Below are 26351 nucleotides of genomic sequence, written 5' to 3'. Positions count from 1 at the left end.
GGGCACTGGATGCGTTAGTCGGGTGCTGTAGGGCACTGGAGGTGTCAGGCGAGGGCTGTAGGGTAGTTGAGGCTTTAGGCGGGGGCTGTAGGATAGCGGAGGTGTCATGCGGTGACTGTAGGGCACTGGAGGTGTCAGGCGGGGGCTGTAGGTCACTGGATGCGTTAGGCGGGGGGCTGTATGGTAGTGGAGTCGTCAGGCGGGGGCTGTAGGATAGCGGAGGCGTCAGGCGTGGACTGTAGGGCACTGGAGGTGTCAGGCGGGGGCTGTAGGGTAGTGGAGGCTTCAGGCGGGGGCTGTAGCGCACTGGAGGTGTCAGGCGGGGGCTGTAGGGCACTGGAGGTGTCAGGCGGGGGCTGTAGGGCACTGGATGCGTTAGGCGGGGGCTGTAGGGTATTGGAGGCGTCAGGCGGGGGCTGTAAGGCAGTGGAGGCGTCAGGCGGGGGCTGTAGGGTAGTGGAGGCGTCAGGCGGGGGCTGTTGGGCAGTGGAGGCGTCAGGCGGGGGCTGTAGGGCACTGGAGGTGTCAGGCGGGGGCTGTAGGGTAGTTGAGGCTTCAGGCGGGGGCTGTAGGATAGCGGAGGCGTCAGGCGTGGACTGTAGGGCATTGGAGGCGTCAGGCGGGGGCTGTAGGGCACTGGAGGCGTCAGGCGGGGGCTGTAGGGCACTGGAGGCGTCAGGCGGGGGCTGTAGGGCACTGGAGGCGTCAGGCGGGGGCTGTAGGGCACTGGAGGCGTCAGGCGGGGGCTGTAGGGCACTGGAGGCTTCAGGCGGAGGCTGTAGGGTAGTGGAGGCTTCAGGCGGGGGCTGTAGGGCACTGGAGGTGTCAGGCGGGGGCTGTAGGGCACTGGAGGTGTCAGGCGGGGGCTGTAGGGTAGTGGAGGCTTCAGGCGGGCTGTAGGGCACTGGAGGTGCCAGGCGGGTTCTGTAGGGCACTGGAGGTGTCAGGCGGGGACTGTAGGGTAGTGGAGGCGTCAGGCGGGGACTGTAGGGCACTGGAGGTGTCAGGCGGGGACTGTATGGTAGTGGAGGTGTCAGGCGGGGGCTGTAGGGCACTGGAGGTGTCAGGCGGGGGCTGTAGGGCACTGGAGGTGTCAGGCGTGGGCTGTAGGGCACTGGAGGCGTCAGGCGGGGGCTGTAGGGCAGTGGAGGCGTCAGGCGGGGGCTGTAGGGCACTGGAGGCATCAGGCGGGGGCTGTAGGGTAGTGGAGGTGTCAGGCGGGGGCTGTAGGGCACTGGATGCGTTAGTCGGGTGCTGTAGGGCACTGGAGGTGTCAGGCGAGGGCTGTAGGGTAGTTGAGGCTTTAGGCGGGGGCTGTAGGATAGCGGAGGTGTCATGCGGTGACTGTAGGGCACTGGAGGTGTCAGGCGGGGGCTGTAGGGCACTGGATGCGTTAGGCGGGGGGCTGTATGGTAGTGGAGTCGTCAGGCGGGGGCTGTAGGATAGCGGAGGCGTCAGGCGTGGACTGGAGGTGTCAGGCGGGGGCTGTAGGGTAGTGGAGGCTTCAGGCGGGGGCTGTAGCGCACTGGAGGTGTCAGGCGGGGGCTGTAGGGCACTGGAGGTGTCAGGCGGGGGCTGTAGGGCACTGGATGCGTTAGGCGGGGGCTGTAGGGTATTGGAGGCGTCAGGCGGGGGCTGTAAGGCAGTGGAGGCGTCAGGCAGGGGCTGTAGGGTAGTGGAGGTGTCAGGCGGGGGCTGTTGGGCAGTGGAGGCGTCAGGCGGGGGCTGTAGGGCACTGGAGGTGTCAGGCGGGGGCTGTAGGGTAGTTGAGGCTTCAGGCGGGGGCTGTAGGATAGCGGAGGCGTCAGGCGTGGACTGTAGGGCACTGGAGGTGTCAGGTGGGGGCTGTAGGGTAGTGGAGGCTTCAGGCGGGGGCTGTAGCGCACTGGAGGTGTCAGGCGGGGGCTGTAGGGCACTGGAGGTGTCAGGCGGGGGCTGTAGGGCACTGGATGCGTTAGGCGGGGGCTGTAGGGTATTGGAGGCGTCAGGCGGGGGCTGTAGGGCAGTGGAGGCGTCAGGCAGGGGCTGTAGGGTAGTGGAGGCGTCAGGCGGGGGCTGTTGGGCAGTGGAGGCGTCAGGCGGGGGCTGTAGGTCACTGGAGGTGTCAGGCGGGGGCTGTAGGGTAGTTGAGGCTTCAGGCGGGGGCTGTAGGGTACTGGATGCGTTAGGCGGGGGCTGTAGGGTACTGGATGCGTTAGGCGGGGGCTGTAAGGTAGTGGAGGCGTCAGGCGGGGGCTGTAGGGTAGTGGAGGCGTCAGGCGGGGGCTGTAGGGTAGTTGAGGCTTCAGGCGGGGGCTGTAGGATAGCGGAGGTGTCAGGCGGGGGCTGTAGGGTAGTGGAGGCGTCAGGCGGGGGCTGTAGGGTAGTGGAGGCGTCAGGCGGGGGCTGTAGGGTAGTGGAGGCGTCAGGCGGGGGCTGTAGGGTAGTGGAGGCGTCAGGCGGGGGCTGTAGGGTAGTGGAGGCGTCAGGCGGGGGCTGTAGGGTAGTGGAGGCGTCAGGCGGGGGCTGTAGTATAGCGGAGGTGTCAGGCGGGGACTGTAGGGCACTGGAGGCTTCAGGCGGGGGCTGTAGGGCAGTGGAGGCGTCAGGCGGGGGCTGTAGGGCACTGGATGCGTTAGGCGGGGGCTGTAGGGTAGTGGAGGCGTCAGGCGGGGGCTGTAGTATAGCGGAGGCGTCAGGCGGGGACTGTAGGGCAGTGGAGGCTTCAGGCGGGGGCTGTAGGGCAGTGGAGGCTTCAGGCGGGGGCTGTAGGGCACTGGATGCGTTAGGTGGGGGCTGTAGGGCACTGGATGCGTTAGGTGGGGGCTGTAGGGCAGTGGAGGCGTCAGGCGGGGGCTGTAGGGCAGTGGAGGCGTCAGGCGGGGGCTGTAGGGCAGTGGAGGCATCAGGCGGGGGCTGTAGGGCAGTGGAGGCGTTAGGCGGGGGCTGTAGGGCAGTGGAGGCGTCAGACGGGGGCTGTAGGGCAGTGGAGGCGTCAGGCGGGGGCTGTAGGGCAGTGGAGGCGTCAGGCGGGGGCTGTAAGGCAATGGAGGCGTTAGGCGGGGGCTGTAGGGTAGTAGAGGCGTCAGGTGGGGGCTGTAGGGCAGTGGAGGCGTCAGGCAGGGGCTGTAGGGCAGTGGAGGCATCAGGCAGGGGCTGTAGGGTAGTTGAGGCTTCAGACGGGGGCTGTAGGATAGCGGAGGTGTCAGGCGGGGGCTGTAGGGCACTGGAGATGTCAGGCGGGGGCTGTAGGGTAGTGGAGGCTTCAGGCGGGCTGTAGGGCACTGGAGGTGCCAGGCGGGTTCTGTAGGGCACTGGAGGTGTCAGGCGGGGACTGTAGGGTAGTGGAGGCGTCAGGCGGGGACTGTAGGGCACTGGAGGTGTCAGGCGGGGACTGTATGGTAGTGGAGGTGTCAGGCGGGGGCTGTAGGGCACTGGAGGTGTCAGGCGGGGGCTGTAGGGCACTGGAGGTGTCAGGCGTGGGCTGTAGGGCACTGGAGGCGTCAGGCGGGGGCTGTAGGGCACTGGAGGCGTCAGGCGTGGGCTGTAGGGCAGTGGAGGCGTCAGGCGGGGGCTGTAGGGCACTGGAGGCATCAGGCGGGGGCTGTAGGGTAGTGGAGGTGTCAGGCAGGGGCTGTAGGGCACTGGATGCGTTAGTCGGGTGCTGTAGGGCACTGGAGGTGTCAGGCGAGGGCTGTAGGGTAGTTGAGGCTTTAGGCGGGGGCTGTAGGATAGCGGAGGTGTCATGCGGTGACTGTAGGGCACTGGAGGTGTCAGGCGGGGGCTGTAGGTCACTGGATGCGTTAGGCGGGGGGCTGTATGGTAGTGGAGTCGTCAGGCGGGGGCTGTAGGATAGCGGAGGCATCAGGCGTGGACTGTAGGGCACTGGAGGTGTCAGGCGGGGGCTGTAGGGTAGTGGAGGCTTCAGGCGGGGGCTGTAGCGCACTGGAGGTGTCAGGCGGGGGCTGTAGGGCACTGGAGGTGTCAGGCGGGGGCTGTAGGGCACTGGATGCGTTAGGCGGGGGCTGTAGGGTATTGGAGGCGTCAGGCGGGGGCTGTAAGGCAGTGGAGGCGTCAGGCGGGGGCTGTAGGGTAGTGGAGGCGTCAGGCGGGGGCTGTTGGGCAGTGGAGGCGTCAGGCGGGGGCTGTAGGGCACTGGAGGTGTCAGGCGGGGGCTGTAGGGTAGTTGAGGCTTCAGGCGGGGGCTGTAGGATAGCGGAGGCGTCAGGCGTGGACTGTAGGGCACTGGAGGCGTCAGGCGGGGGCTGTAGGGCACTGGAGGCGTCAGGCGGGGGCTGTAGGGCACTGGAGGCGTCAGGCGGGGGCTGTAGGGCACTGGAGGCGTCAGGCGGGGGCTGTAGGGCACTGGAGGCTTCAGGCGGAGGCTGTAGGGTAGTGGAGGCTTCAGGCGGGGGCTGTAGGGCACTGGAGGTGTCAGGCGGGGGCTGTAGGGCACTGGAGGTGTCAGGCGGGGGCTGTAGGGTAGTGGAGGCTTCAGGCGGGCTGTAGGGCACTGGAGGTGCCAGGCGGGTTCTGTAGGGCACTGGAGGTGTCAGGCGGGGACTGTAGGGTAGTGGAGGCGTCAGGCGGGGACTGTAGGGCACTGGAGGTGTCAGGCGGGGACTGTATGGTAGTGGAGGTGTCAGGCGGGGGCTGTAGGGCACTGGAGGTGTCAGGCGGGGGCTGTAGGGCACTGGAGGTGTCAGGCGTGGGCTGTAGGGCACTGGAGGCGTCAGGCGGGGGCTGTAGGGCACTGGAGGCGTCAGGCGGGGGCTGTAGGGCAGTGGAGGCGTCAGGCGGGGGCTGTAGGGCACTGGAGGCATCAGGCGGGGGCTGTAGGGTAGTGGAGGTGTCAGGCGGGGGCTGTAGGGCACTGGATGCGTTAGTCGGGTGCTGTAGGGCACTGGAGGTGTCAGGCGAGGGCTGTAGGGTAGTTGAGGCTTTAGGCGGGGGCTGTAGGATAGCGGAGGTGTCATGCGGTGACTGTAGGGCGCTGGAGGTGTCAGGCGGGGGCTGTAGGGCACTGGATGCGTTAGGCGGGGGGCTGTATGGTAGTGGAGTCGTCAGGCGGGGGCTGTAGGATAGCGGAGGCGTCAGGCGTGGACTGTAGGGCACTGGAGGTGTCAGGCGGGGGCTGTAGGGTAGTGGAGGCTTCAGGCGGGGGCTGTAGCGCACTGGAGGTGTCAGGCGGGGGCTGTAGGGCACTGGAGGTGTCAGGCGGGGGCTGTAGGGCACTGGATGCGTTAGGCGGGGGCTGTAGGGTATTGGAGGCGTCAGGCGGGGGCTGTAAGGCAGTGGAGGCGTCAGGCAGGGGCTGTAGGGTAGTGGAGGCGTCAGGCGGGGGCTGTTGGGCAGTGGAGGCGTCAGGCGGGGGCTGTAGGGCACTGGAGGTGTCAGGCGGGGGCTGTAGGGTAGTTGAGGCTTCAGGCGGGGGCTGTAGGATAGCGGAGGCGTCAGGCGTGGACTGTAGGGCACTGGAGGTGTCAGGCGGGGGCTGTAGGGTAGTGGAGGCTTCAGGCGGGGGCTGTAGCGCACTGGAGGTGTCAGGCGGGGGCTGTAGGGCACTGGAGGTGTCAGGCGGGGGCTGTAGGGCACTGGATGCGTTAGGCGGGGGCTGTAGGGTATTGGAGGCGTCAGGCGGGGGCTGTAGGGCAGTGGAGGCGTCAGGCAGGGGCTGTAGGGTAGTGGAGGCGTCAGGCGGGATCTGTTGGGCAGTGGAGGCGTCAGGCGGGGGCTGTAGGTCACTGGAGGTGTCAGGCGGGGGCTGTAGGGTAGTTTAGGCTTCAGGCGGGGGCTGTAGGGTACTGGATGCGTTAGGCGGGGGCTGTAGGGTACTGGATGCGTTAGGCGGGGGCTGTAGGGTAGTGGAGGCTTCAGGCGGGGGCTGTAGGGTAGTGGAGGCGTCAGGCGGGGGCTGTAGGGTAGTTGAGGCTTCAGGCGGGGGCTGTAGGATAGCGGAGGTGTCAGGCGGGGGCTGTAGGGTAGTGGAGGCGTCAGGCGGGGGCTGTAGGGTAGTGGAGGCGTCAGGCGGGGGCTGTAGGGTAGTGGAGGCGTCAGGCGGGGGCTGTAGGGTAGTGGAGGCGTCAGGCGGGGGCTGTAGTATAGCGGAGGTGTCAGGCGGGGACTGTAGGGCACTGGAGGCTTCAGGCGGGGGCTGTAGGGCACTGGATGCGTTAGGCGGGGGCTGTAGGGTAGTGGAGGCGTCAGGCGGGGGCTGTAGTATAGCGGAGGCGTCAGGCGGGGACTGTAGGGCAGTGGAGGCTTCAGGCGGGGGCTGTAGGGCAGTGGAGGCTTCAGGCGGGGGCTGTAGGGCACTGGATGCGTTAGGTGGGGGCTGTAGGGCACTGGATGCGTTAGGTGGGGGCTGTAGGGCAGTGGAGGCGTCAGGCGGGGGCTGTAGGGCAGTGGAGGCGTCAGGCGGGGGCTGTACAGCAGTGGAGGCGTCAGGCGGGGGCTGTAGGGCAGTGGAGGCGTCAGGCGGGGGATGTAGGGCAGTGGAGGCGTTAGGCGGGGGCTGTAGGGCAGTGGAGGCGTCAGGCGGGGGCTGTAGGGCAGTGGAGGCGTCAGGCGGGGGCTGTAGGGCAGTGGAGGCGTCAGGCGGGGGCTGTAGGGCAATGGAGGCGTTAGGCGGGGGCTGTAGGGTAGTAGAGGCGTCAGGTGGGGGCTGTAGGGCAGTGGAGGCGTCAGGCAGGGGCTGTAGGGCAGTGGAGGCATCAGGCAGGGGCTGTAGGGTAGTTGAGGCTTCAGACGGGGGCTGTAGGATAGCGGAGGTGTCAGGCGGGGGCTGTAGGGCACTGGAGATGTCAGGCGGGGGCTGTAGGGCACTGGAGGTGTCAGGCGGGGGCTGTAGGGCACTGGAGGTGTCAGGCGGGGGCTGTAGGGCACTGGAGGTGTCAGGCGGGGGCTGTAGGGCAGTGGAGGCGTCAGGCGGGGGCTGTAGGATAGCGGAGGCGTCAGGCGGGGACTGTAGGGTACTGGAGGTGTCAGGCGGGGGCTGTAGGGTATTGGAGGCTTTAGTCGGGGGCTGTAGGGCACTGGAGGTGTCAGGCGGGGGCTGTAGGGTAGTGGAGGCGTCAGGCGGGGGCTGTAGGATAGCGGAGGTGTCAGGCGGGGGCTGTAGGGTATCGGGGGGACTGGGGCTGTGTCTCCTGCCCCCTGCTGGTAGGGCCGAGTGACACCCACTTCCCCAAACTCTCCTGTGGGGCCGAGCTTCATCTGTGCTCATAGATCCTCCTGACCTCAGGACTGTCCTTCAGATCTGAGGAAACTGAGGCCATTAGGAAGTCCAAAATAAGTCAGCGCAGTGTTAGTGAGTGACAGCAGTGGGGTGACGGCAGAGCGCTGCTCTGGAGGGTAGGCCTGCGGGTGACGGCAGAGCGCTGCTCTGGAGGGTAGGCCTGCGGGTGACGGCAGAGCTCTGCTCTGGAGGGTAGGCATGCGGGTGACGGCAGAGCACTGCGCTGGAGGGGTGGCCTGCGAGTGACAGCAGAGCGCTGCTCTGGAGGGGTGGCCTGCGGGTGACGGCAGACTGCTGCTATGATGGGGTGGCCTGCGGGTGACGGCGGAGCGCTGCTCCTCAGGGTAGGCCTGCGGGTGACGGTACAGCGCTGCTCTGGAGGGGTGGCCTGCGGGTGACGGCGGAGCGCTGCTCTGGAGGAGCGGCCTGTGTGATAACATCTTACTGACCTCTCTGTCCTGTCTCATTGGTTTCTGCTGCTTTCATTTATTCAAGGGAGGATTCCGGCCCATTCAGGTAATTGCCTTTAATTCCTGTATGTGGGGGGTGCGGGAGCTGCTGCCGGACTGCCCTGACATAGTGGGCACCAGTCATGTGTGCACAGCGCAGGCGGGTGGTGGGTGACCCGTCCTCACAGGGGGCACGGCTCTACACACATTAGATAACCTTCTATCCATACCACCTCCACAGAGCGCCCCCATACACCACCTCCATAGAGCACCCCCATACACCACCTTCATAGAGCACCCCCATACACCACCTTCATAGAGCGCCCCCATGCACCACCTCCATAGAGCACCCCCATACACCACCTTCATAGAGCGCCCCCATACACCACCTTCATAGAGCGCCCCCATACACCACCTCCATAGAGCGCCCCCATACACCACCTCCATAGAGCGCCCCCATACACCATCTCCATAGAGCGCCCCCATACACCACCTCCATAGAGCGCCCCCATACACCACCTCCATAGAGCACCCCCATACACCACCTCCATAGAGCACCCCCATACACCACCTTCATAGAGCACCCCCATACACCACCTTCATAGAGCGCCCCCATACACCACCTTCATAGAGCGCCCCCATACACCACCTTCATAGAGCGCCCCCATACACCACCTCCATAGAGCACCCCCATATACCACCTTCATAGAGCGCCCCCATACACCACCTCCATAGAGCGCCCCCATACACCACCTCCATAGAGCGCCCCCATACACCATCTCCATAGAGCGCCCCCATACACCACCTCCATAGAGCGCCCCCATACACCACCTCCATAGAGCGCCCCCATACACCACCTTCATAGAGCACCCCCATACACCACCTCCATAGAGCGCCCCCATACACCACCTCCATAGAGCGCCCCCATACACCACCTCCATAGAGCGCCCCCATACACAACCTCCATAGAGAGCTCCCATACACCACCTCCATAGAGCGCCCCCATACACCACCTCCATAGAGCTCCCCCATACACCACCTCCATAGAGCGCCCCCATACACCACCTCCATAGAGCGTCCCCATACACCACCTCCATAGAGCACCCCCATACACCACCTTCATAGAGCGCCCCCATACACCACCTCCATAGAGCTCCCCCATACACCACCTCCATAGAGCTCCCCCATACACCACCTCCATAGAGCGCCCCCATACACCACCTCCATAGAGCTCCCCCATACACCACCTCCATAGAGCTCCCCCATACACCACCTCCATAGAGCGCCCCCATACACCACCTCCATAGAGCTCCCCCATACACCACCTCCATAGAGCGCCCCCATACACCACCTCCATAGAGCGCCCCCATACACCACCTCCATAGAGCACCCCTATACACCACCTCCATAGAGCACCCCCATACACCTTCATAGAGCGCCCCCATACACCACCTCCATAGAGCGCCCCCATACACCACCTTCATAGAGCGCCCCCATACACCACCTTCATAGAGCGCCCCCATACACCACCTCCATAGAGCGCCCCCATACACCACCTCCATAGAGCGCCCCCATACACCACCTCCATAGAGCGCCCCTATACACCACCTCCATAGAGCGCCCCCATACACCACCTCCATAGAGCGCCCCCATACACCACCTCCATAGAGCGCCCCCATACACCACCTCCATAGAGCGCCCCCATAAACCACCTCCATAGAGCGCCCCCATACACCACCTCCATAGAGCGCCCCCATACACCACCTCCATAGAGCGCCCCCATACACCACCTCCATAGAGCGCCCCCATACACCACCTCCATAGAGCGCCCCCATACACCACCTCCATAGAGCGCCCCCATACACCACCTCCATAGAGCGCCCCCATACACCACCTCCATAGAGCGCCCCCATACACCACCTCCATAGAGCGCCCCCATACACCACCTCCATAGAGCTCCCTCATACACCACCTCCATAGAGCACCCCCATACACCACCTCCATACACCACCTCCATAGAGCACCCCTATACACCACCTGCATAGAGCGCCCCTATACACCACCTCCATAGAGCTCCCTCATACACCACCTCCATAGAGCGCCCCCATACACCACCTCCATAGAGCGCCCCCATACACCACCTCCATAGAGCGCCCCCATACACCACCTCCATAGAGCTCCCTCATACACCACCTCCATAGAGCTCCCCCATACACCACCTCCATAGAGCTCCCCCATACACCACCTCCATAGAGCACCCCCATACACCACCTCCATAGAGCTCCCCCATACACCACCTCCATAGAGCGCCCCCATACACCACCTCCATAGAGCGCCCCCATACACCACCTCCATAGAGCGCCCCCATACACCACCTCCATAGAGCGCCCCCATACACCACCTCCATAGAGCGCCCCCATACACCACCTCCATAGAGCGCCCCCATACACCACCTCCATAGAGCGCCCCCATGCACCACCTCCATAGAGCGCCCCCATGCACCACCTCCATAGAGCGCCCCCATACACCACCTCCATAGAGCGCCCCCATACACCACCTCCATAGAGCGCCCCCATACACCACCTCCATAGAGCGCCCCCATACACCACCTCCATAGAGCGCCCCCATACACCACCTCCATAGAGCGCCCCCATACACCACCTCCATAGAGCGCCCCCATACACCACCTCCATAGAGCGCCCCCATACACCACCTCCATAGAGCGCCCCCATACACCACCTCCATAGAGCGCCCCCATACACCACCTCCATAGAGCGCCCCCATACACCGCCCCCATACACCACCTCCATAGAGCGCCCCCATACACCACCTCCATAGAGCGCCCCCATACACCGCCTCCATAGAGCGCCCCCATACACCGCCTCCATAGAGCGCCCCCATACACCGCCTCCATAGAGCGCCTCCATACACCGCCTCCATAGAGCGCCTCCATACACCGCCTCCATAGAGCGCCCCCATACACCACCTCCATAGAGCGCCCCCATGCACCACTTCCATAGAGCGCCCCCATACACCACCTCCATAGAGCGCCCCCATACACCACCTCCATAGAGCGCCCCCATACACCACCTCCATAGAGCGCCCCCATACACCACCTCCATAGAGCGCCCCCATACACCACCTCCATAGAGCGCCCCCATACACCACCTCCATAGAGCGCCCCCATACACCACCTCCAGAGAGCGCCCCCATACACCACCTCCAGAGAGCGCCCCCATACACCACCTCCATAGAGCGCCCCCATACACCACCTCCATAGAGCTCCCTCATACACCACCTCCATAGAGCGCCCCCATACACCACCTCCATAGAGCGCCCCCATACACCACCTCCATAGAGCTCCCTCATACACCACCTCCATAGAGCACCCCTATACACCACCTCCATAGAGCGCCCCCATACACCACCTCCATCATTCTGGCCTCCATCGTGTCTTCTCCTCACACCAAAACTGCAGCCATAGAAACAACCAGCACAATGGACAGCTAAGCTTATGTTGTGCAGGACCTCAGACAGGGACCCCTGCTCCCCGGGATATCAGCGGCTGCCCCCTATCCCGCACCATTGTCCAGCATGCTCCTGGGCATTATCTGCAGATATTTATCTGTTGGTTACACTGCCTATTGCAGGCCCTGCCCCGCGCTCAACCCTGAGCCTGCAGCTGGGAGGGTTTGCAGCCTGTGTGCAGCTCTGGTTGTGTGCGCATGTGCCGCCCTGGTTGCATGTGCCGCCCTGGTTGCGTGGGCGGCCCTGGTTGCGTGTGCCGCTCTGGTTGCGTGTGCCGCTCTGGTTGCGTGTGCCGCTCTGGTTGCGTGGGCGGCCCTCGTTGCGTGTGCGTGTGCCGCCCTGGTTGCGTGTGCCGCCCTGATTGCGTGTGCCGCCCTGGTTGCGTGGGCGGCTCTGGTTGCGTGGGCGGCTCTGGTTGCGTGGGCGGCTCTGGTTGCGTGGGCGGCTCTGGTTGCGTGGGCGGCTCTGGTTGCGTGGGCGGCTCTGGTTGCGTGGGCGGCTCTGGTTGCGTGGGCGGCTCTGGTTGCGTGGGCCGCCCTGGTTGCGTGTGCCGCCCTGGTTGCGTGGGCGTCCCTGGTTGCGTGGGCGTCCCTGGTTGCGTGGGCGTCCCTGGTTGCGTGGGCGTCCCTGGTTGCGTGGGCGTCCCTGGTTGCGTGGGCGTCCCTGGTTGCGTGGGCGTCCCTGGTTGCGTGGGCGTCCCTGGTTGCGTGGGCGTCCCTGGTTGCGTGGGCGTCCCTGGTTGCGTGGGCGTCCCTGGTTGCGTGTGCGAATAACAGGTGACCGGAGCCAGAAGTTGGTTGACTCTATGCAACATAGATGTGAAGCAGCTCTAAAAAACTGTGGGTAACAGCTAAATATTAGGTTAGTGATTCACAGGATGCTCAATCCTCAGAAAAAGATAAATGCAGACTTCTGTTTTAGAACATTTTTTGTTATTTTCTGTAAAGTAGTTAAAAATTACATACCCTATTTTTTGGACTATAAGACGCACCTAGGTTTTAGAGGAGTAAAATAGAAAAAAAATTGTAAGCAAAAAATGTGGTCATGATGCCCTGTTAAGGGGGAGGGGGTCTGCTGCTGACACTGTTATAGGGGTAATGTCCCTCAATTCTGTTAATATCCCCCATCCATGTATATATGGCCCCTTCCTTTCTGTTATACGTGGCCCTCATCCCCATCCTGATATGCATGGCACCCAAATCCCCCATCCTGATATGCATGGCACCCAAATCCCCCATCCTGGTATGCATGGCACCCAAATCCCCCATCCTGGTATGCATGGCACCCCAATCCCCCATCCTGGTATGCATGGCACCCAAATCCCCCATCCTGGTATGCATGGCACCCCAATCCCCCATCCTGGTATGCATGACACCCCAATCCCCCATCCTGGTATGCATGACACCCCAATCCCCCATCCTGGTATGCATGGCACCCCAGTCCCCCATCCTGGTATGCATGACACCCCAATCCCCCATCCTGGTATGCATGGCACCCCAATCCCCCATCCTGGTATGCATGGCACCCCAATCCCCCATCCTGGTATGCATGGCACCCCAATCCCCCATCCTGGTATGTATGGCACCTATATCCCTCTTCCTGGTATGTATGGCACCTGTTACAGATTCGGGTGGTGGAACCTCTGTGCTGCGGTGCAAGGAGGGACCAGAGGAGTGTAACTAGGTATCAACTCGGACCGACCAAGGCCGTACGGCGGCTAACGACTCCGTGACCAGGGAAGGACCGAGCAGAGGGACCAGGTGCTACTCTGGGGACCGACCTTGTATGAGAGCAGGTGACTCCCACGGGTCAGAAGGCAGGGACTGACCGGTACAGCAGATGAACACGGCAGGCAGGCTGACGGGTGATCCGGGTAGACACGGCGGGGGACAAGCAGGAGCCTCCAGGTAGGCTGGCTGGTAGGCACGGCAGGTAACAGGCAGGAGCCTCCAGGTAGGCACGGCAGGTAACAGGCAGGTGCTTCCAGGTAGGCTGGCTGGTAGGCACGGCAGGTAACAGGCAGGAGCCTCCAGGTAGGCACGGCAGGTAACAGGCAGGAGCCTCCAGGTAGGCTGGCAGGTAGGCACGGCAGGTAACGGGCAAGTGCTTCCAGGTAAGCAGGCGGACAGAGCCAATAGACAGACTGGCGGACTGGACTGTAGACAGACTGTCGGACTGGAGAGTAGACAAGCTGACGGACTGGACCTGTAGTCTGGCTGGCGGACTGGACTTGTAGTCAGGCTGGCGGGTTGGACTTGTAGCCTGGCTGGCGGGCTGGACTTGTAGCCTGGCTGGCGGGCTGGACTTGTAGCCTGACTGGCGGGCTGGACTTGTAGCCTGGCTGGCGGGCTGGACTTGTAGCCTGGCTGGCGGGCTGGACTTGTAGCCTGGCTAGCAGCGGGACCTGAGGGCTGAAGCAGAGTATCACACACAAAGCTACAACCTTGCACGGGCACCTCCATATTGGAAAATAGGGGTAGGCCGTGGAGACGAAAGATGTGAAGGATGAAGTCCTTATCCAGCACAGATGCAGACGGGAGACCAGGCAGAGGGATGAAGTGGGCCATTTTAGAGAAGCGGTCGGCGACCACCCAAATGACAGTACAACCGGCAGAAACAGGGAGATCTGTAATAAAGTCCATGGCTATATGCTGCCACGGGGCAGCAGGTACGGGAAGAGGCAGGAGACGGCCGGCTGGAAGATGTCTGGGAACCTTGTTGCGGGCACAGGACGAACAGGCCGTGACAAAGTCTACCACATCCTGGCGCAGGGTAGGCCACCAGTATTGCCGGGTAATGAGCAGGAAGGTCGTCTTCTGGCCAGCATGGCCGGCTAATTTGGAAGAATGACCCCAGTGAAGAACCTTCTTACGATCCGGAACCGCTACAAACGTCTTACCTGGTGGGAGACGAGACAGATCCAAGGGGGCCACATTCATCACTTTGGAGGGATCCATGATATGCAAAGGCTCCTCCTCTTGATCAGAAGACAGAAAGGATCAGGACAAGGCGTCTGCTTAACTAATTCTTGGAAGATGGCGGGAGCATTACAGAGCCCGAAGAGCATCACACGGTATTCATAGTGACCATCCAGGGTATTGAATGCCGTCTTCCACTCGTCTCCTTGGCGGATCCGGACCAGGTTATACGCCCCACGAAGATCGAGCTTGGTGAAGATCTTCGCGCCTTTAAGGCGGTCGAACAGCTCAGTGATGAGCGGCAGGGGGTATTTCTTTTTGACGGTGATTTGGTTGAATCCTCTATAATCAATACATGGACGTAGTGAACCGTCTTTCTTTTTAACAAAGAAGAATCCGGCTCCAGCCGGGGAGGAAGATTTCCAGATGAATCCCCTAGCCAGATTTTCTTCGATGTACACCGACATGGCCCGGGTTTTGGCCACCGACAACGGGTAGATACGCCCACGGGGTGGAGTGGCACTGGGTATCAGATCGATGGGGCAATCATACGGTCTATGGGGTGGCAGAGTCTCTGCCTCCTTCTTGTCGAAGACATCAGCATAGGACCAGTAGGGTGTCGGTAGACCGGGTAAATTAGTCGGAGTCGATGGGGGTCGAGCCGGGCGAACCGGAATCAGACAGGTCTCATGGCAATCCTGCCCCCAACGGAGCACTTCACCGGATTGCCAATTCAGAACGGTTTCATGTTTCTGTAGCCAGGGTAAACCTAGCAAAAGGGGGTGAGAGAGTCTGGAAAGCACATGGAAGGAGATCCTCTCCGAGTGCAGCATTCCCACCTGCAGGGTTACGGCCTCTGTGACGAGCAAGATGGTCACCGGAAGGAGTCTTCCATCCACGGAAGCGACTGCCAATGGTTCGGCTAGAGGTTTGGTAGGAATCTGATACTTCTCTACAAGGGACTGTGATATGAGATTCCCAGCGGCTCCAGAATCCAGATGGGCGGTTTTGAAGAAGCGGTTGTCTCCACAGTTAACAGAGACAGATAAAGTCAAGAACGGAGAGGATTTACTTTTGCCTAGGACGATCTCTCCGAGCAGTCCTAGACACTGGAGTTTCCTGGCTTCACCGGGCAGGAACGGATCAGGTGCTCCTTACTACCACAGTAGAAACATCTCCCCTCGGCTCGGCGTGTCTCTTGGCGAGACTTGGTCTGGTCGATCTGCATAGGTTCGGGCGAGCGTGCCCGGGGAGCTGCTGATTGAGAGACCAGTTTCTGGAAAGCAGGAGCAAGACGAGGAAATCTTCTCTCCCTGGTAGTCTCCTTAGCACGTTGTAGGAAACGGAGGTCAATTTGGGTTGCTAGCTACACCAGGTCATCCAGGGTGGTAGGAACATCCCAGCCGGCTAACTCGTCCTTAATCCGACCGGAAAGACCCTCCCAGAAGGTGGACACCAGGGCCTCGTTGTCCCAGGCAAGCTCAGTAGCGAGGGTTCGGAACCGTATGGCATACTGGGCCACGGTGAGACTCTTGGCGGAGACGGAGAAATGAGTAGGCAGTAGAGATCCTTCGTCCGGGTTCATCGAAGACCTTCCGGAAGGCAGTGAGGAAGGCCGGAAGATTGGACACCAGGGAATCCCCTCTCTCTCATAGAGGGTTTAGCCATGCCAATGCTTTCCCGGTGAGGTGAGACATGATGAACGCCACCTTGGCCCGGTCGCAGGGAAACTGATGTGGCAGAAGTTCAAAGTGCAGCGTGCACTGGTTCAGGAAGCCCCGACATAAGACTGAGTCACCTCCAAAACGAGGAGGCGCAGAAAGCCGGGGTCCTAAGCTGGATGCCGTGGTATTGGTAGGTAGCGGCGCTGCCGAAGCCGGTGTCGCTCGACTTGAGGCGGACACAGGTGGGTCAGGCAGCGTGTCCAGGCGAGTGTTGACAGACCGCAGGTAGGTCAGGATGGTTTCCTGTTGGAATCTCTGACGAGAAACCTGGTACAGGTCAGCAAGCGAAGGAGCCTGGGGGCCACCGGGTTCAATGGCCTGTGGAAACTGTTACGGATCCGGGTGGTGGAACCTCTGTGCTGGTGCAAAGAGGGACCAGAGGGGCGTAATTAGGTATCAACTCGGACCGACCAAGGCCGTACGGCGGCTAAATAGACTCCGTGACCAGGGAAGGACCGAGCAGAGGGACCAGGTGCTACTCTGGGGACCGACCTTGTATGAGAGCAGGTGACTCCCACGGGTCAGAAGGCAGGGACTGACCGGTACAGCAGATGAGCACGGCAGGCAGGCTGACGGGTGATCCGATCAGACTGACTGGCAGGCACGGCAGGGGACAAGCAGGAGCCTCCAGGTAGGCAGGGCTGGTAACAGGCAGGTGCTTCAAGGTAAGCGGGCTGGCAGACATGGCAGGTAACAGGCAGGAGCCTCCAGGTAGGCTGGCTGGTAGGCACGGCAGGTAACAGGCAGGAGCCTCCAGGCAGGTAGGCACGGCAGGTAACGGGCAAGTGCTTCCAGGTAAGCAGGCGGACAGTTCCCATAGACAGACTGGCGGACTGGACTGTAGACAGACTGTCGGGCTGGAGAGTAGACAAGCAGACGGACATGACCTGTAGTCTGGCTGGCGGGCTGGACTTGTAGTCTGGCTGGCGGGCTGGACTTGTAGTCTGGCTGGCGGGCTGGACTTGTAGTCTGGCTGGCGGGCTGGACTTGTAGTCTGGCTATCAGCGGGAGCTGAGTACTGAAGCAGAGTATCACACACAAAGCTACAACCTTGCACGGGCACCTCCATATTGGAGGAGGTGCCTTTTATAGGGGAAGTCCTCCGGCCATTGGCCGTGGACTTTTTAGGACGGCGTGCGCGGCCCCTTTAAGAGGGAGGGAGCGCGCGCCCTAAGCACAGAGCCGTGGAGGCCAGAAGACGCCGGAGCAGGACCGCGGCGGTAAGGGGGACGGCGTCTCTGCCGGGCAGGATGCAGAGACGCCGATGCTACAGCACCCTTCATCCTGTTATGTATGACCCCCCTCCCTCACACCCATCCTGGTATGTATGGCATCTTCATTCCTCTTCCTGGTATGTATGGCACTCTTCATCCCTGTATGTATGGCCCCCCCCTAATCCTGGTATGTATGGCCCCATTCATCCCTGTATGTATAGCCCCCCTCATCCTTCATATCTGTATGTATGGCCCCCTCATCCTGGTATGTATGGCCCCCTTCTTTCCTGTATGTATGGCCCCTTCGTTCCTGTATGTATGGCCCCCTTCATTCCTGTATGCAGGGCCCCCTTCGTTCCTGTATGCATGGCCCCTTCGTCCCTGTATGCGTGGCCCCTTCGTCCCTGTATGCATGGCCCCTTCGTCCCTGTATGCATGGCCCCCCTTCATCCTTGTATGCATGGCCCCCCTTCATCCTTGTATACATGGCCCCCCTTCATCCTTTTATTAATGGCCCCCCTTATCCCTGTATGTATGGCCCCCCTCATGCCTCATCCCTATATGTATTGCCCCCCTTCATCCTTGTATGCATGGCCCCCTTCATCCTTGTATGCAGGGCCCCCTTCATTCCTGTATGTATGGCCCCCTTCATTCCTGTATGTATGGCCCCCTTCATCCTTGTATGCAGGGCCCCCTTCATTCCTGTATGTATGGCCCCCTTCATCCTTGTATGCATGGCCCCCTTCATCCTTGTATGCATGGCCCCCTTCATCCCTGTATGCATGGCCCCCTTCATCCCTGTATGCATGGCCCCCTTCATCCCTGTATGCATGGCCCCCTTCATCCCTGTATGCATGGCCCCCTTCATCCCTGTATGCATGGCCCCCTTCATCCCTGTATGCATGGCCCCCTTCATCCCTGTATGCATGGCCCCCTTCATCCCTGTATGCATGGCCCCCTTCATCCCTGTATGCATGGCCCCCTTCATACTTGTATGCATGGCCACCTGCATCCCTGTATGCATGGCCCCCTGTATGCATGGCCCCCTTCATCCCTGTATGCATGGCCCCCTTCATCCCTGTATGCATGGCCCCCTTCATCCCTTTATGCATGGCCCCCTTCATCCCTGTATGCATGGCCCCCTTCATCCCTGTATGCATGGCCCCCTTCATCCCTGTATGCATGGCCCCCTTCATCCCTGTATGCATGACCCCCTTTATCCCTGTATGCATGGCCCCCTTCATCCCTGTATGTATGGCCCCCCTCATGCCTCATCCCTGTATGTATGGCCCCCTTAATCCCTGTATGCATGGCCCCCTTAATCCCTGTATGCATGGCCCCCTTCATCCCTGTATGTATGGCCCCCTACATCCCTGTATGTATGGGCCCCACGTCTCATCCCTGTATGCATGGCCCCCTTCATTCCTGTATGTATGGCCCCCCTTCATCCTTGTATGCATGGCCCCCTTCATCCTTGTATGCATGGCCCCCTTCATCCCTGTATGCATGGCCCCCTTCATCCCTGTATGCATGGCCCCCTTCATCCCTGTATGCATGGCCCCCTTCATCCCTGTATGCATGGCCCCCTTCATCCCTGTATGCATGGCCCCCTTCATCCCTGTATGCATGGCCCCCTTCATCCCTGTATGCATGGCCCCCTTCATCCCTGTATGCATGGCCCCCTTCATCCCTGTATGCATGGCCCCCTTCATACTTGTATGCATGGCCCCCTTCATACTTGTATGCATGGCCCCCTTCATCCTTGTATGCATGGCCACCTTCATCCCTGTATGCATGGCCCCCTGTATGCATGGCCCCCTTCATCCCTGTATGCATGGCCCCCTTCATCCCTTTATGCATGGCCCCCTTCATCCCTGTATGCATGGCCCCACGTCTCATCCCTGTATGCATGGCCCCCTTCATCCCTGTATGCATGGCCCCCTTCATCCCTGTATGCATGGCCCCCTTCATCCCTGTATGCATGACCCCCTTTATCCCTGTATGCATGGCCCCCTTCATCCCTGTATGTATGGCCCCCCTCATGCCTCATCCCTGTATGTATGGCCCCCTTAATCCCTGTATGCATGGCCCCCTTAATCCCTGTATGCATGGCCCCCTTCATCCCTGTATGTATGGCCCCCTACATCCCTGTATGTATGGGCCCCACGTCTCATCCCTGTATGCATGGCCCCCTTCATCCCTGTATGCATGGCCCCCTTTATCCCTGTATGTATGACCCCCTCATGCCTCATCCCTGTATTCATGGCCCCCTTCATCCCTGTATGCATGGTCCCCTTCATCCCTGTATGCATGGCCCCCCTCATGCCTCATCCTTGTATTTATGGTCCCCTCATGCCTCATCCCTGTATGCATGGCCCCCTTCATCCCTGTATGCATGGCCCCCTTCATCCCTGTATGCATGACCCCCTTCATCCCTGTATGTATCGCCCCCCTCATGCCTCATCCCTGTATGCATGGCCCCCTTCATCCCTGTATACATGGCCCCCTTCATCCCTGTATGCATGGCCCCCTTCATCCCTGTATGCATGGCCCCCTCATCCAGGTATGCTTGGCACCCCCTGATCCCCGTCACGCATCACAGAAGAAAAATAAACTTTCATACTCACCTCCTCCCTCCTCCAGCGCTGCGTCTCGCTCTGTGCCGGAATAGTCACTGCTCCCAACGCCGGGACTGTGTGCGTGGGGAGCAGTGACCATTCATTCTCCCTAATAGCGCGCACACTGTACCCGCAGCACGGCTCCTGCGGCGCTCGGCTGTCAGCGTGCCCGCTATTAAAGATCATGAATAATCACCACACCCATGGGTGTGGGGAGCAGTGAATATTCATCTTCTTTAGCAGCAGGCAGCTGCTGCCTCCTGTGCCCCCCTACTCAGCTGCTGTCGCTTCTCCCACATCCCCCACCACCCACGGCCACAATATTTATGTACATCGGACTATAAGAATCATCCCCCACTTTCCTCCAAAATTTTGGAGGAAAAAAGTGCATCTTATAGTCCGAAAAATACGGTAAATTTCTCTTCATGTTGTGAATTAGAAAACAGCGAGCGACGTCCCCAATGCTGAAAATAACAACGAGGAGAAAGACCCTGTGAGAACTCCTGTGTCTGATCACACTGCTATTATTGTGCCCACTCCTGTACTCGGGGGTCTCACCCTCATAGTCCTGTATATGAGGCGCCTTGTACTCGGGGGTCTCACCCTCATAGTCCTGTATATGAGGCGCCTTGTACTCTGGGGTCTCACCCTCATAGTCCTGTATATGAGGTGCCTTGTACTCGGGGGTCTCACCCTCATAGTCCTGTATATGAGGCGCCTTGTACTCGGGGGGTCTCACCCTCATAGTCCTGTATATGAGGCGCCTTGTACTCTGGGGTCTCACCCTCATAGTCCTGTATCTGAGGTGCCTTGTACTCGGGGGGGTCTCACCCTCATAGTCCTGTATATGAGGTGCCTTGTACTCGGGGGGGGTCTCACCCTCATAGTCCTGTATATGAGGCGCCTTGTACTCGGGGGTCTCACCCTCATAGTCCTGTATATGAGGCGCCTTGTACTCTGGGGTCTGACCCTCATAGTCCTGTATATGAGGCGCCTTGTACTCGGGGGTCTCACCCTCATAGTCCTGTATATGAGGCGCCTTGTACTCTGGGGTCTCACCCTCATAGTCCTGTATCTGAGGTGCCTTGTACTCGGGGGGGGGTCTCACCCTCATAGTCCTGTATATGAGGTGCCTTGTACTCGGGGGGGTCTCACCCTCATAGTCCTGTATATGAGGTGCCTTGTACTCGGGGGGTCTCCCCCTCATAGTCCTGTATATGAGGTGCCTTGTACTCGGGGGTCTCACCCTCATAGTCCTGTATATGAGGCGCCTTGTACTCAGGGGTCTCACCCTCATAGTTCTGTATATGAGGCGCCTTGTACTCCGGGGTCTCACCCTCATAGTCCTGTATATGAGGCGCCTTGTACTCGGGGGTCTCACCCTCATAGTCCTGTATATGAGGCGCCTTGTACTCCAGGGTCTCACCCTCATAGCCCTGTATATGAGGCGCCTTGTACTCGGTGGTCTCACCCTCATAGTCCTGTATATGAGGCACCTTGTACTCTGGGGTCTCACCCTCATAGTCCTGTATATGAGGTGCCTTGTACTCGGGGGTCTCACCCTCATAGTCCTGTATATGAGGCGCCTTGTACTCGGGGGGTCTCACCCTCATAGTCCTGTATATGAGGCGCCTTGTACTCTGGGGTCTCACCCTCATAGTCCTGTATCTGAGGTGCCTTGTACTCGGGGGGGTCTCACCCTCATAGTCCTGTATATGAGGTGCCTTGTACTCGGGGGGGGGGTCTCACCCTCATAGTCCTGTATATGAGGTGCCTTGTACTCGGGGGGTCTCCCCCTCATAGTCCTGTATATGAGGTGCCTTGTACTCGGGGGTCTCACCCTCATAGTCCTGTATATGAGGCGCCTTGTACTCAGGGGTCTCACCCTCATAGTTCTGTATATGAGGCGCCTTGTACTCCGGGGTCTCACCCTCATAGTCCTGTATATGAGGCGCCTTGTACTCGGGGGTCTCACCCTCATAGTCCTGTATATGAGGCGCCTTGTACTCCAGGGTCTCACCCTCATAGTCCTGTATATGAGGCGCCTTGTACTCGGGGGTCTCACCCTCATAGTCCTGTATATGAGGCACCTTGTACTCTGGGGTCTCACCCTCATAGTCCTGTATATGAGGCGCCTTGTACTCGGGGGTCTCACCCTCATAGTCCTGTATATGAGGCGCCTTGTACTCGGGGGGTCTCGCCCTCATAGTCCTGTATATGAGGCGCCTTGTACTCGGAGGTCTCACCCTCATAGTCCTGTATATGAGGCGCCTTGTACTCGGAGGTCTCACCCTCATAGTCCTGTATATGAGGCGCCTTGTACTCGGGGGTCTCACCCTCATAGTCCTGTATATGAGGTGCCTTGTTCTCGGGGGTCTCACCCTCATAGTCCTGTATATGAGGCGCCTTGTACTCGGGGGTCTCACCCTCATAGTCCTGTATATGAGGCGCCTTGTAATCGGGGGGGGTCTCGCCCTCATAGTCCTGTATATGAGGCGCCTTGTACTCGGAGGTCTCACCCTCATAGTCCTGTATATGAGGCGCCTTGTACTCCGGGGTCTCACCCTCATAGTCCTGTATATGAGGCGCCTTGTTCTCGGGGGTCTCACCCTCATAGTCCTGTATATGAGACGCCTTGTACTTGGGGGGTCTCACCCTCATAGTCCTGTATATGAGGCGCCTTGTAATCGGGGGGGGTCTCGCCCTCATAGTCCTGTATATGAGGCGCCTTGTACTCGGGGGTCTCACCCTCATAGTCCTGTATATGAGGTGACCTTGTACTGGGGGGTCTCACCCTCATAGTCCTGTATATGAGTCGCCTTCTACTCGGGGGTCTCACCCTCATAGTCCTGTATATGAGGCGCCTTGTACTCCGGGGTCTCACCCTCATAGTCCTGTATATGAGGCGCCTTGTACTCCGGGGTCTCACCCTCATAGTCCTGTATATGAGGCGCCTTGTACTCCGGGGTCTCACCCTCATCGTCCTGTATCTGAGGCGCCTTGTACTCCGTGGTCTCACCCTCATAGTCCTGTATATGAGGCGCCTTGTACTCGGGGGTCTCACCCTCATAGTCCTGTATCTGAGGCGCCTTGTACTCGGGGGTCTCACCCTCATAGTCCTGTATATGAGACGCCTTGTACTCGGAGGTCTCACCCTCATAGTCCTGTATATGAGGCGCCTTGTACTCGGAGGTCTCACCCTCATAGTCCTGTATATGAGGCGCCTTGTACTCGGGGGTCTCACCCTCATAGTCCTGTATATGAGGTGCCTTGTACTCGGGGGTCTCACCCTCATAGTCCTGTATATGAGGCGCCTTGTACTCGGGGGGGTCTCGCCCTCATAGTCCTGTATATGAGGCGCCTTGTACTCGGGGGTCTCACCCTCATAGTCCTGTATATGAGGCGCCTTGTAATCGGGGGGGGTCTCGCCCTCATAGTCCTGTATATGAGGCGCCTTGTACTCGGAGGTCTCACCCTCATAGTCCTGTATATGAGGCGCCTTGTACTCGGGGGTCTCACCCTCATAGTCCTGTATATGAGGTGACATTGTACTCGGTGGTCTCACCCTCATAGTCCTGTATATGAGGCTCCTTGTACTCGGGGGTCTCACCCTCTTAGTCCTGTATATGAGGCGCCTTGTACTTCGGGGTCTCACCCTCATAGTCCTGTATATGAGGCGCCTTGTACTCGGGGGGTCTCACCCTCATAGTCCTGTATATGAGGCTCCTTGTACTCGGGGGTCTCACCCTCATAGTCTTGTATATGAGGCGCCTTGTACTCGGGGGGTCTCACCCTCATAGTCCTGTATATGAGGTGCCTTGTACTCGGGGGTGTCACCCTCATAGTCCTGTATATGAGGCGCCTTGTACACCGGGGTCTCACCCTGATAGTCCTGTATATGAGGTGCCTTGTACTCGGGGGTCTCACCCTCATAGTCCTGTATATGAGGTGCCTTGTACTCGGGGGTGTCACCCTCATAGTCCTGTATATGAGGCGCCTTGTACTCCGGGGTCTCACCCTCATAGTCCTGTATATGAGGCGCCTTGTACTCGGGGGGTCTCACCCTCATAGTCCTGTATATGAGGCGCCTTGTACTCCGGGGTCTCACCCTCATAGTCCTGTATATGAGGCGCCTTGTACTCGGGGGGGTCTGACCCTCATAGTCCTGTATATGAGGCGCCTTGTACTCCGGGGTCTCACCCTCATAGTCCTGTATATGAGGCGCCTTGTACTCCGGGGTGTCACCCTCATAGTCCTGTATATGAGGCGCCTTGTACTCCGGGGTCTCACCCTCATAGTCCTGTATATGAGGTGCCTTGTACTCGGGGGTCTCACCCTCATAGTCCTGTATATGAGGCGCCTTGTACTCGGGGGTCTCACCCTCATAGTCCTGTATATGAGGTGCCTTGTACTCGGGGGTCTCACCCTCATAGTCTTGTATATGAGGCGCCTTGTACTCAGGGGTCTCGCCCTCATAGTCCTGTATCTGAGGTGCCTTGTACTCGAGGGTCTCGCCCTCATAGTCCTGTATATGAGGTGCCTTGTACTCGGGGGTCTCACCCTCATAGTCCTGTATATGAGGCGCCTTGTACTCGGGGGTCTCACCCTCATAGTCCTGTATATGAGGCGCCTTGTACTCGGGGGTCTCACCCTCATAGTCCTGTATATGAGGCGCCTTGTACTCAGGGGTCTCGCCCTCATAGTCCTGTATATGAGGCGCCTTGTACTCCGGGGTGTCACCCTCATAGTCCTGTATATGAGGCGCCTTGTACTCGGGGGTCTCACCCTCATAGTCCTGTATATGAGGCGCCTTGTACTCCAGGGTCTCACCCTCATAGCCCTGTATATGAGGCGCCTTGTACTCGGTGGTCTCACCCTCATAGTCCTGTATATGAGGCACCTTGTACTCTGGGGTCTCACCCTCATAGTCCTGTATATGAGGTGCCTTGTACTCGGGGGTCTCACCCTCATAGTCCTGTATATGAGGCGCCTTGTACTCGGGGGGTCTCACCCTCATAGTCCTGTATATGAGGCGCCTTGTACTCTGGGGTCTCACCCTCATAGTCCTGTATCTGAGGTGCCTTGTACTCGGGGGGGGTCTCACCCTCATAGTCCTGTATATGAGGTGCCTTGTACTCGGGGGGGGTCTCACCCTCATAGTCCTGTATATGAGGTGCCTTGTACTCGGGGGGTCTCCCCCTCATAGTCCTGTATATGAGGTGCCTTGTACTCGGGGGTCTCACCCTCATAGTCCTGTATATGAGGCGCCTTGTACTCAGGGGTCTCACCCTCATAGTTCTGTATATGAGGCGCCTTGTACTCCGGGGTCTCACCCTCATAGTCCTGTATATGAGGCGCCTTGTACTCGGGGGTCTCACCCTCATAGTCCTGTATATGAGGCGCCTTGTACTCCAGGGTCTCACCCTCATAGTCCTGTATATGAGGCGCCTTGTACTCGGGGGTCTCACCCTCATAGTCCTGTATATGAGGCACCTTGTACTCTGGGGTCTCACCCTCATAGTCCTGTATATGAGGCGCCTTGTACTCGGGGGTCTCACCCTCATAGTCCTGTATATGAGGCGCCTTGTACTCGGGGGGTCTCGCCCTCATAGTCCTGTATATGAGGCGCCTTGTACTCGGAGGTCTCACCCTCATAGTCCTGTATATGAGGCGCCTTGTACTCGGAGGTCTCACCCTCATAGTCCTGTATATGAGGCGCCTTGTACTCGGGGGTCTCACCCTCATAGTCCTGTATATGAGGTGCCTTGTTCTCGGGGGTCTCACCCTCATAGTCCTGTATATGAGGCGCCTTGTACTCGGGGGTCTCACCCTCATAGTCCTGTATATGAGGCGCCTTGTAATCGGGGGGGGTCTCGCCCTCATAGTCCTGTATATGAGGCGCCTTGTACTCGGAGGTCTCACCCTCATAGTCCTTTATATGAGGCGCCTTGTACTCCGGGGTCTCACCCTCATAGTCCTGTATATGAGGCGCCTTGTTCTCGGGGGTCTCACCCTCATAGTCCTGTATATGAGACGCCTTGTACTTGGGGGGTCTCACCCTCATAGTCCTGTATATGAGGCGCCTTGTAATCGGGGGGGGTCTCGCCCTCATAGTCCTGTATATGAGGCGCCTTGTACTCGGGGGTCTCACCCTCATAGTCCTGTATATGAGGTGACCTTGTACTGGGGGGTCTCACCCTCATAGTCCTGTATATGAGTCGCCTTGTACTCCGGGGTGTCACCCTCATAGTCCTGTATATGAGGCGCCTTGTACTCAGGGGTCTCGCCCTCATAGTCCTGTATATGAGGCGCCTTGTACTCCGGGGTGTCACCCTCATAGTCCTGTATATGAGGCGCCTTGTACTCGGGGGTCTCACCCTCATAGTCCTGTATATGAGGCGCCTTGTACTCCAGGGTCTCACCCTCATAGCCCTGTATATGAGGCGCCTTGTACTCGGTGGTCTCACCCTCATAGTCCTGTATATGAGGCACCTTGTACTCTGGGGTCTCACCCTCATAGTCCTGTATATGAGGTGCCTTGTACTCGGGGGTCTCACCCTCATAGTCCTGTATATGAGGCGCCTTGTACTCGGGGGGTCTCACCCTCATAGTCCTGTATATGAGGCGCCTTGTACTCTGGGGTCTCACCCTCATAGTCCTGTATCTGAGGTGCCTTGTACTCGG

The 26351-nt window shown here is 59.7% G+C and overlaps 1 protein-coding gene across 7 annotated transcripts in view; it reads left to right on the top strand.

Moving 5' to 3' along the window:
• Positions 1-26351, top strand: part of EIF4G3 (eukaryotic translation initiation factor 4 gamma 3) — a 262238-nt gene that overhangs the window by 54787 nt on the left and 181100 nt on the right. For 5 of the 7 annotated variants that reach the window (XM_073656081.1, XM_073656075.1, XM_073656079.1 and 2 more), the window contains exon 4: positions 7712-7732. The exons of the other annotated variants lie outside the window; for them this stretch is intronic. In XM_073656081.1, coding sequence (XP_073512182.1) covers positions 7712-7732 — 21 coding nt within the window. The remainder of the gene's footprint in view (positions 1-7711; positions 7733-26351) is intronic. 7 annotated transcript variants of the gene reach the window in all.

The sequence above is a fragment of the Phyllobates terribilis genome, unplaced genomic scaffold (genome assembly GCF_046119375.1).
Source record: "Phyllobates terribilis strain yellow unplaced genomic scaffold, ASM4611937v1 Scaffold_12__6_contigs__length_324123572, whole genome shotgun sequence".
Classification (NCBI taxonomy): Eukaryota; Metazoa; Chordata; class Amphibia; order Anura; family Dendrobatidae; genus Phyllobates; species Phyllobates terribilis.
Note: the sequence above shows the minus strand (reverse complement) of the source record. Positions and strands in the feature narration are given on the sequence as shown.